At 31.4% G+C, this 12,148-nt stretch overlaps 1 protein-coding gene across 4 annotated transcripts in view; it reads right to left on the bottom strand.

Moving 5' to 3' along the window:
- LOC127701676 (histone deacetylase 6-like) overlaps positions 1–12,148 on the bottom strand; it is a 178,548-nt gene that overhangs the window by 35,376 nt on the left and 131,024 nt on the right. For all 4 annotated transcript variants that reach the window (XM_052205676.1, XM_052205685.1, XM_052205693.1 and 1 more), the window contains one exon: positions 5,136–5,225. In XM_052205676.1, coding sequence (XP_052061636.1) covers positions 5,136–5,225 — 90 coding nt within the window. The remainder of the gene's footprint in view (positions 1–5,135; positions 5,226–12,148) is intronic.

Raw genomic sequence — 12,148 nt, 5'->3', positions numbered from 1 at the left:
TGAACTAGAAAATTGTCGACAAAAGAAGGTTGAAGGTTTGCTGCTTAGATCCCGCTCTAACTGGCATGAGAATGGTGAAAAATGTTCAAATTATTTTTGTAAATTAGAAAAGAAAAATTTTATAAAGAAAACAATAACAGAACTAATAGATGATAAAGGTCAACATATATCAGAGCAATCAAAAATTCTAACGGAACAACAAAATTTTTATAGAAATTTATACTCAAGCAAAAAATTAGATTGTGATGATTCATCATTTTTTAATCATAACATTAAGCTCACAGAAGAACAAAGAGATTTTTGTGAGGGAAATTTAACTTTTAAAGAGTGTGCTGATTCGTTAAAATTTATGACAAATGGTAAAAGTCCAGGTTCTGATGGGTACACAGTAGACTTTTATAAATTTTTTTGGAAAGATATTGGTCCTTTCATCTTTCGGTCTCTTCATTTTGGATACGAGGTTGGAAAATTTTCTGATTTTCAGTATCAAAGTGTAATTACATGCATTCCTAAGGAGGGGAAAGACAGACAGTATATAAGTAACTGGCGTCCTATTAGTCTTTTGAATACTGATATGAAAATAGCTTCTGCTGTTATAGCTAATAGACTTAAACCAGTTTTACCATTTGTCATAAGTGATACACAAAAAGGTTTCATCAAAGATAGATTTATGGGTGAGAACACACGCCTTTTATATGATTTAATGCACTATCTTGAAGAAAATAATAAGACAGGTCTTTTATTACTTGTTGATTTTGAAAAAGCCTTTGATTCCTTAGAATGGTTATTTTTAAAAAATTCTTTAAAAAGTTTTAATTTTGGGCCTTCAGTTTGTAAATGGTTTGAAACTTTATACTCAGGGGCATCAAGTTGTGTTATAAATAATGGACATACTTCTAAGTTTTTTCAATTGGAAAGAGGCTGCAGACAAGGAGATCCTCTTTCACCCTATTTATTTATAATTGGTGTTGAATTACTATCTTTAAAATTAAAAGATAATCCTGAAATAAGGGGAATAACTGTAAATGATAATGAATCACTTTTAAGCCAGTATGCAGATGACACATTCCTTATGTTAGATGGAAGGGAAATATCGTTGAGGGAAACACTTTCATGTTTTGAATCTTTTTATAAAATTTCAGGTTTAAAAATAAATGCTTCAAAGACAAAAGCACTATGGGTTGGAAACAAAAAGTATTCAGATATGATTCTTTGTCCTGACTTAAAACTTCATTGGTCACATTCAAATTTTAAACTTTTGGGGATTGAATTTTCTTTAGATTTAAACTGTATCACAGAAATTAATTTTGCCAAGAAGATTAAAGAAGTCTCTGCAATCCTGAAGAGCTGGCAACATCGTAAACTAACATTATTGGGGAAAATTACAGTAGTTAAATCACTTGCTCTTTCGAAATTGGTACACTTAATGACTGCATTGCCAAACCTATCACAATCCAGGTTAACAGAGCTCACTTCATTATTTTATAATTTTATATGGAGTGGAAAACCAGACAGAATTAAGCGTAACACACTTATTGGTGATATTTCACAAGGTGGACTTAATATGGTACATCTTCATTCCTTTAATATCTATTTAAAAATTAGTTGGATAAAAAGACTGATGTCAAACCCAGTTGGTGGCTGGCAGCAGTTGTTACTGGCAGACCTTATACAGTATGGGGGTGAAAGGGTTTTACATCTACAGAAAGAAAAGCTGATTGAGATTTCTAAAAAATGTAAAAATCCTTTCTGGAAGGATGTTTTACTATGCTTTTCTATCGCAAAACCTAATACTGAGAATTCTGTCAGTGACATTTTATCATTAGATATTTTGAACTTTTCTTCTTTGGATGATTTCCCATATTATATTCAATGGAAACAAGGAGGTGTGCAGTCAGTAAGTGACCTAATTAATAAAGAAAATATGAATTTTTATAAATTTGAGCAATTTCAAGAAAGAGTAAAAATCAACAATTTTATCAAATATCATGGTCTGATTTCAAGAATCCCTCAGACTATGAAAAAATACCTTAAAGAGAACTGTTTAAAGCAAGATTTGGATAAGCCTGATAATGGTGATATTTTTTTAAAGAGAATTATAGGTAATGTGAAAGCCAAATTTGTATATAAAAATTTAGTAAATAAAGTTATTGAACTACCAACAGTCAAGTTTTCGAAATGGGAAGAACTGTTGATTATTGATACAACAGAATGGTCAGAATATTTCAGGATAACCAAAAAATCATGTAGAGATGTTTATTTAAGAACTTTTCAATACAAATTTTTGCATAGAATCATAGCAACTAATACCTTTTTATACAAAATTAAATTAAAAGACACCAAGATGTGTACTTTTTGTAAACTTGGTGAAGAAACCATTGAACACCTTTTTTTTGAATGCCCAATAACTTTTCAATTGTGGCAGTCTTTTTCAAATGCAGTAAAACTTTTTTTTGTAAACTTTGTTCTTAACAAAGAGAATGTGTTTCTTGGTTGCAAACATGAAAGTTTATTACTGAATCTGTTAGTCATAATTACAAAAAACTATATATACAAATGTAAATTAAATGAAACAAAACCAAATATGGTTGGGTTAAAGAATAGAATAAAGAAATACCAATTTCTTGAATATTATATTGCAAAGAAAAATAATAGAGTCCAAGTGTGTGAAAAATTTTGGTCTCCTTTACATGTAATATTTAATTAATTATTGTTTCATATAAGTGAGAGAATAAAATATCTATATATCATGAGCAAATATTTAGCCTTGAGTTTTTTTTTTGTTTTTTTGTTTTTTTTCTTTAAAATATTTTGTTTTTAAAATGTAAGTCAAGATACATCATGTACATATTGTAGCAAAGCAAATGAGTGAAGAGTATTTGTATTGTATGAGAGAAAGTCAGAGTGCGAGAGAATATAATCAAATAAAATTTATATGTAACCTTAAATACTAAATGTATAATTATAAAAATCAACTTGTCAGTGATATATATTGTATACTGAATTATTTTTTATATGTAACCCCTTGATACCCTTGTCAGGTGGTAGTGTAGGGGTACATGTATATTAAATCCTGACTATTGAAAAACAAATAAAAGATAAAAAAAAAGAAAAAAAAAAAAAAAAAAAAAAAAAAAAAAAAAAAAAAAAAATAAAATGTCCTCTACCAATTGTCATGTCTACATTGGTTGCATTTACACTTATCTTGGAAAAGTATTTATAAGTAAAATGTTGTTACTGATGAAAAATTGCTTAACCTGAAAAAAAAAACCAAACTTGATCTATAGTTTCTTATGCAAAAACTGTATACCGAATATCTAATTAAGTGCTCCAGGCAATACATAACAAAGTGCCGTAAACTGAGATTTCAAAGCAATTTCCCTTTTCCAAGGACCACAACTTAATAAAATTGAGAATGGAAATGGGGAATGTGTCAAAGAGACAACAACCCGACCATAGAGCAGACAACAGCTATTTATTTAGATTCTATATAATCCATTTAATACTTCCAGTTTGTGTGTATTAATACTGTTACAGTATCAGTAAATGAAAAAAGTAACATGGTCAATTCCTGAGGGATTTGCAATTAAACTAGATTCAAATCATTTCAATTTTGACTTTCATTTTGTCATCAGTAACAACATTTTAAAATTTGAAAAGCATTAATTGAACTTTAAACAAAAGTTATTACACCAAAACTGTTGGCAGCCAGTCCAACCACACACCATACTTCATCATTTTGATAAAACAAATATGACAGGCATCAATCAATGACAACTAATGAATAAAAGAAAATTTACCTTTTTCTAAGACTTGGTAGAAAGGAAATTTATCAGTTTTGAGATACCTGAGTTATATTTCAGTTTTTATATGTAGGACTCAGAGGTGCCATGGGGACGCTGAAGTGCAATGGTCTTCCATTTTGTCTTGTAACATGGATGTAGTGTTTGAAATGGTGATCCGAGATGGGACCATCATGATAAAGCGACTATAAAAAGATAGATCTTGTGTCCCGACAAAGAATTTCATATTTCTTCTGGTTGCAGTAAACAAAAATACGATGATCTATTTTATTACGTGCTAATTGCTGCTAATTTTGTGTCGTTGTGATTAAGCAAGTTTTATTTGAATTTCTAACAGCTGCCTTGTTTTTCAGTATTTAAAAGTAGTAATGCTTTGAACAGACAATAATCTTTGCATATAGCGTCTATAATGGTCAATTTCTAAACGCTTGTATGAACGTTGGACTATTTTTGTCTAAGCCTATTTACAAAGAAAACAATAATGTTTTACTTATTTATACGAAATGTAATGACTATTTATCATGATACTCTCGGTGATTTACTTAAAAACATGAAAAGCTGCTCCTAACAAACAAATCTCAACTTCTACATTGACATGAGAACCTGAAAAACATTGAAAATAAAGTTTATGTAATCCATTGCACTTCAGCGTTACCACCAACGCAATTCAGGGTAGCTATCAGCCAGATAGCATCACAATGCTAACATTGCACTTCAGCATTATTAAAAACACATTTCAGCATCCAACCATCGCACTTCAGCATGACCATAGCAGTTCGGAGTACCATCGTAGTTCAGAGTCCTACATACTGTAAATTCAGAAATTATTGCGTGCATTTATTATTTGCGATTTATGAAGAATGGACAATAATGCGAGATTAATTATTGCGATTTCAGGAAATTCTGCATACAGATGCATATATCAGATATCAGAATGCGAGTTCTAATTATTGCGATAGAAACCCAGTCGCACTATTCATATTAATAAAAACCTCGCAATAATTTCTGAATTTACAGTATATATTGAGAATTTATAGACCATAATATAGACCTCTATTATGGTCTCCTATATTATGGTCTTCAAATGATATGTTTTTGTGGCCCTAGCTATTTAGATACCAGAATAGTCTTCTGATCTGTAATTTTACAAATTGTGTCCTATTCCAAATTGTGACATTGACTGAGTGCGACATTTGATGGCAGGTGATGCATGTATAGCAAACGAAACATACCCTGTCAACATATCTGGTTTTGCTCCTTTTTGCGACTCGTTCAGTTTTTGTTTTTGAACAGCTGTATATTACTGTTGACTAATTGTATACCAATTCTTACCTCAAGAGATAGAATAACTCTACCATTGGCCAGACTGGACAACATATGTGTCATGTGGGCATATCCAGATGGAGATAACATGTAACCACCCTGATGAATGTAATAAAATATTATTAGAATTTATCATATATTTAGTGGTAAATATTATACAAGTAAATTGTATGTGTACTACAATCAATGACAATCATGCTGTATCAGCCATCTGTGATGATATCAATATCACTCACTGTTGCAAAAGCTTTATCAAGCCCTTAATATGCATGACTTCAAATAATCGATATCAGTCATGGTTACAAAGGCTATATCAAATCCCTATAATGTATTACCTCATGTCTCGTGAAAAACATATAAGTAAGTTTAACTTGAAGTACATGTATATAATAAAGTGTATATAATATGGCTTTTTTAATATCATTCACCATATCAACCCTCAACCAATATAATCCCTTGAGCAGAGCTCTTGGGATTATATTGATGTCTAAGGTTGATACAGGTGTGATAATGAAAAAGCCATATGATATTCTCTATGTAATAGGAAAACCTCTGTTCTCACTATTTCTATCAGTATAAAAATAAGAAGATGTGGTATGATTGCCAATGAGACAACTCTCCACAAGAGACCAAATGACACAGAAATTAACAACTATAGTTAAACTGAATTTGGATTGTGATCAAATTTTTGACATAATATAGGTTTCTGACACAAAATAAATGTGGTCAAAGAGCTTAAAAATTTGAAATGGGACATTCATTTTACCTAGAATGGTCTGATATCCAAAATCTAACAACATGGTTAGATTCAGCATATAAAAAAACACCAAAAATTTAATTTTAGTTGAAATCAATCAAAAGTTTAATTTTGGACCCTTCAAACCTTAATATGGACTAATTTGAAAACAGGGCCCAAAATAAAAAATCTAAATGCACAATAAGATTCAGCATATCATACAGCCGCAATCATTCAGTTTTTGATGAAATCATACAAAGTTTAATTTTGGACCCTTTTGACCTCAATGTAGACCAATCTAAAAATGGGGCCCAATATCCAAAAAAGTAATACAAGGTAAGAACCCCCAAAAATTAAAGACTTTAAATTAATCCCATTGAAATTGGTTAAAAGATTTGTATTTATTTTCAATTGAAGATTTCTTGCTATTGCACAATACTGTGCAATTGAAGATTTCTTCCTATTGCGCAATACTGTGCAATTGAAGATTTCTTGCTATTGCGCAATACTGTGTAATTGAAGATTTCTTGCTATTGCGCAATACTGTGTTGTTGCGCAATACTGTGCAATTAAAGATTTCTTGCTATTGCGCAATACTGTGCAATTGAAGATTTCTTGCTATTGCCCAATATTGTGCTATTGTTCAATACTTAGAAATTGCGCAATACTGTGCAATTGAAGATTTCTTGCTATTGCACAATACTGTGCAATTGAAGATTACAAAAACTTTGAAGAAAAAAAATATGAACCCCAAAAAATTGGAAAAAAAAATAACCCCCCCCCCCCCCCCCCCCAGTACAATTTTAGAGAGATCCATACACTTACATACAAGTAATTGTCTGGAAACTAGAAAAAATGCAATGAAGTTTATTAAACTAAAATTATTAGCAAATTTCCAATGGAATTTATTAATAATAAAGTTTTTGGCAAATTTCCAATATACATAATTTAAAAGCAGTTTAGGTGAGATAAACAAAAAAGCTTCATCAGCAACATTTTATATTGACAAATTTCCAATGAAGTTCATTAAACTAAAGTTATTGGCAAATTTCCAATGGAATTTATTAATAATAAAGTTTTTGGCAAATTTCCAATATACATAACTTAAAAGCAGTTTAGGTGAGATATTCAAATGAGTTTCAATTACCAACCTTACACTGCCTTTAAAATTATGTTTTGTACTTAAGTAATTGTCCATTAACCTGGAAACCCTTTTCCCCCCCTTTTTTGCACCTTATTCCTTAACGGTTTGAGCCATAACTCCCAAAGACAATTCTTACCATCCCTTTGTGGTATTCCAATATCCAAAATCTAAATACATGGTTAGATTCAGCATATCAAAGAACCCCAAGAATTCAATTTTTGATGAAATCAAATAAAGTTCAATTTTGGACCCTTTAAACCTCAATGTGGACCAATTTGATAACCGGGCCCAAATATCAAAAATCTAAATACATGGTTAGATTCAGCATATCGAAGAACCCCATATATTCAATTTTTGTTGAAATCAAACAAAGTTTAATTTTGGACCCCGATTTGGACCAACTTGAATACTGGGCCCATAATCAAAAAACTAAGTTCATGTTTAGATTCAGCATATCAAAGAACCCCAAGAATTCAATTTTTGTTAAAATCAAACTAAATTTTATTTTGGACCCTTTGGACCTTAATGTAGACCAATTTGAAAACGGGACCAAAAATGAAGAATCTGAATACACGGTTAGATTAGGCAATTACCCCCAAAATCAATCCCAGCCTTCCCTTTGTGGTATGGTACCTTGCAGTACAATTTCAGAGAGATCCATACACTTGAACACAAGTTATTGCCTGGAAACTAGAAAAATGCTTATTTTTGCACCCTTTTTGGCCCCTTATTCCTTAACGTGTTGGGCAATTACCCCCAAACTCAATTCCAGCTTTCCCTTTGTGATATGGAACCTTGTAGTACAATTTCAGAAAGATCCATACACTTACACACAAGTTATTGTCATGAAACTAGAAAAATGCTTGTTTTTTGCCCCTTTTTTGGCCCCTAATTCCTAATATTTTGAGGCAATTACCCCCAAAATCAATCCCAGCATTCCCTGTGTGATATGGAACCTTGTGGTACAATTTCAGAGAGATCCATACACTTGAACACAAGTTATTGTCTGGAAACTAGAAAAATGCTTATTTTTGGCCCCTTTTTTGGCCCCTTATTCCTAAACGTTTTGGGCAATTACCTCTAAACTCAATTCCAGCTTTCCCTTTGTGATATGGAACCTTGTAGTACAATTTCAGAAAGATCCATACACTTACACACAAGTTATTGTCTTGAAACTAGAAAAATGCTTGTTTTTTGCCCCTTTTTTTGCCCCTAATTCCTAATATTTTGAGGCAATTACCCCCAAAATCAGTCCCAGCATTCACTGTGTGATATGGAACCTTGTGGTACAATGTCAGAGAGATTCATACACTAACACATAAGTTATGTCTGGAAGTTACAAAAATGCTTATTTTTGGCCCCTTTTTGGCCCCTAATTCCTTAACTGTTGGTACCATAACCCCCAAAATCAATCCCCACCTTCCTTTTGTGGTATTGAACCTTATGGTAAAATTTCATAGAGATCCATTCACTTAAACTAAAGTTAGAGTGCGAAAACTAATGTGTCTTCGGACGACGCCAACGTCATACCAATATACGACCGCAAAATTTTTTTGCGGTCGTATAAAAATCAGTTGAAAAGGGCTTAACTCATCAGATCAATACAAAGCAGAAATACATCTAACAAAAACACAGAGTGGACATGGCAGTGTACTTGTACATCCTCACAAAAAAAAGACATTAAGTACAGATCTGAGAGTATTCGCAGTTACTGACAGCTAGTTCAAAGCCAATAACAACTAATAATAAATGTGGAATGTGTCCATGGGACACAGATGATGCCCCCGCTTGCATATCATATAAAAATATAAACGGGCATAACTGAAGAACGGTTAAAGTGACCCTACTCAAAATTGAACCTGATCTGAGTTTTGTGGTAATAAGTATTGTGTATAAGTTTTGTAAAATTTAGTTGAGGCAAACTTAAGTTAGAGAACGGAAACGAAAAATTCGGCAATTTTTCTGTTTGTAAAGGGGCATAACTCTAGAACGGTTAAAGTGACACCACCCAAATTCAAACTTGATCTGTATTTTGTGGTAATAAGCATTGTGTATAAGTTTTATAGCATTTGGTTGAGGCAAACTAAATTTAGAGAACGGAAACAAAAAATTCAGCAATTTTCCCATTTGTAAAGGGACATAACTCTAGAACGGTTAAAGTGTCGCCACCAAAATTCAAACTTGATCTGTTTTTTGTGGTAATAAGCATTGTGTATAAGTTTCATAACATTTGGTTGAGGCAAACTAAAGTTAGAGAACGGAAACCAATTTTGGGACGTATGTATGGACATACAGACGGACAAGGGTAAAACTTAATGCCCCCCCCCCCCACTATGGCGGGTGCATAAAAAAAAAATCATGCATCTTAAGACTAAAATATCAATCAGTACACATCCAACATCCAATGGATTTAGTGTAAAGACATCATAACAGTCAGAGATAAACATGACAAAGCCAAAATACAGGTAACGATAGATTGCAGAGCCATAAATGTGTATATGTATATCAAAATAATATTTTGTTTGATTTTAATCAATTGATAAAAAAATCAATATTAATACCAATAAAAACAATATTCAAAGATCTTATTGAATTGGTAACCTTTTAGAATAAGTTTATTTAAAGGATCGATAAGCTGACTTGGGTCGTATCTTAATTTCCGGTCTTGGTAAACAACATCTCTGTAAAAAATTAGGATGTGATATCCCCTTAAAAATAAGTTTTCTACAGGTACAACCAAACTTCAAAACCAAATTTTTATATCTTTGAAGGAATTTAGTAAATGTTTTAAGTAATTTGTGGTAATGAAATCCCTAACTTAATAATTTACCAGTACAATGTAATACATAGATTACGTTCATTGAAATCCAAAATGTCACAGCAGACACAGGCATAGCGAACAAGTTGTGATATATAAACACCTTAAGATGGTGCCAAAGGAACATCTGTCATAGGTGCATTTTCCCTCCTAATGTATTTAACATATTTTTTAGTATTTTTCAGTATTCCATATCTATTTTTCTGTATGTTAGATAATTTTAGAATTATTTGTTTATTATCAAAAGTTTGCTTTATTTAGGAATTAAGTTTATTTTTCAGTTAACTAATTTACTTGTACTTTAATTTAGAATATAGCAAAGTGCTCTCGACCAATGAAAGTGTAGAATTGGTGTTCCTTCATTGTGAAGAATGAATGTAAATCATGTTCTTATACATGTATTAGTAAGGGATTATCCTTTTGTTTAGGCCTATTTACAGTTCAAAACAAAGAATTTCTATAAATGAGTTACAACTGCCCGAAGTACATTTATTAGGATTATTGATTGGAAGTTGAATTTTGAAACAAACAGAAATAATCAAATATAGTTTGAAGTTTACTTGTGCAGGTCAATTGATACCCTTTGTGTTATTATGTGAATATTTAGAACTTTCAAATTACAAAAAAACTAAGCAATATGAAAGTAATGATAAAGAGAAGAAAAAGAAATAAATTTGGATAGTGTCCACATGTGGACACAGATGATGCCCCCGCTTGCATATCATATAGTTATAAAGGGACATAACTGAAGAACGGTAAAAGTGATGCTACCCAAAAATTTTGTGGTAATAAGCATTGTGTGTAAGTCTCATAACATTTGGTTGGGGCTAACTTAAGTAGAGAACAGAAACTAAAAATTCAGCAATTTTTCTATTTGTAACAACGCATAACTCTAGAACAGTTGTGTATAAGTTTTATAACATTTGGTTGAGACAAACTAAAGTTAGAGAACGGAAACGAAAAATTCAGCAATTTTTATGTTTATAAAGGGACATAACTCAAGAATGGTAAAAGTGTCGCCACCAAATTTCGTACTTAATCTGTATTATGTAGTAATAAGCATTGTGTATAAGTTTCATAACATTTGGTTGAGGCAAACTAAAGTTAGAAAACGGAAACAAAAAATTTGTACTTGATCTTAGTTTTGTGGTAATGAATATTGTGTATAGGTTTCATAATGTTTGGTTGAGGCAAACTTAAGTTACAGAATTTTGCAATTTTTCGATTTATAGAGGGGCATAACTCAATAATGGTTAAAGTGACACTACCCAAATTCAACTTGATCTGTGTTTTATCTGTGGAAGTCAAAATTAAACATTGCATTGTATAAAGCATTGATTGTAGTTGATTCAACTATAATCATGGACAAAGGAAGATAACTCCAATTTTAAAAATGACTTGATATTTAGAAGAAAATAAAATTTTTGCAATTTTTCCATTTATAAAGGGGCATAACTCTAGAACGGTTGAAGTGACGCCACCAAAATTCAAATTTGATCTGTGTTTTGTGGTAATAAGCATTGTGTATAAGTTTCATAACATTTGGTTGAGGCAAACTTAAGTTAGAGAACGGAAACTAAACATTTTGCAATTTTTCCATTTATAAAGGGGCATTACTCTAGAACGATTAAAGTGACGCCACCAAAATTCAAACTTGATCTGTGTTTTGTGGTAATAAGCATTGTGTATAAGTTTCATAACATTTGGTTGAGGCAAACTCAAGTTAGAGAATGGAAACCAATTATGGGACGTACGGACGGACGTACGTACGTACGTACAGACGGACAAGGGTAAAACTTAATGCCCCCACCGCTACGGCGGGGGCATAAAAAAAATTAAATTAAATATAACCTAAATCTTTAGCTATTACGCTTATCAAAACTCAGATTACTGTATTCGAAGTTAGCAAGAATAGTCATTTCCAATATACCGGTACATACAGGAAATTGAATTTACTTTTGAATTTCCTAGAAAATGCATTTTCTTTTAACATTTAAATTTTAGCTAATTAAGCAGTATTTGATGTAAAGAGTTGGAATGAAATTGGCTGTGTAACATAATTAAGTTGTAACTCTGATTTGAATTTATTAAATTGAACTGTAAATAAACAAAAAGATATAAATAGCCGGACCAAATTATTGGCTGTGAAATAAAATTTAGTTGTAACTCAAATGTATTAATTGATTTAAACTGTTAATAAAAAAAGTATAATTCCTCACTAAAATATTACATGATTTACATTCATACTCACAATCAGGAAACATATAATTCCTACCTTTTCTTTCTACTGTTGTGTTACCTTATATGTATAAAACATTTAAAAA

This window comes from Mytilus californianus, unplaced genomic scaffold (genome assembly GCF_021869535.1).
Source record: "Mytilus californianus isolate M0D057914Y unplaced genomic scaffold, xbMytCali1.0.p SCAF_1, whole genome shotgun sequence".
Taxonomy (NCBI): Eukaryota; Metazoa; Mollusca; class Bivalvia; order Mytilida; family Mytilidae; genus Mytilus; species Mytilus californianus.
Note: the sequence above shows the minus strand (reverse complement) of the source record. Positions and strands in the feature narration are given on the sequence as shown.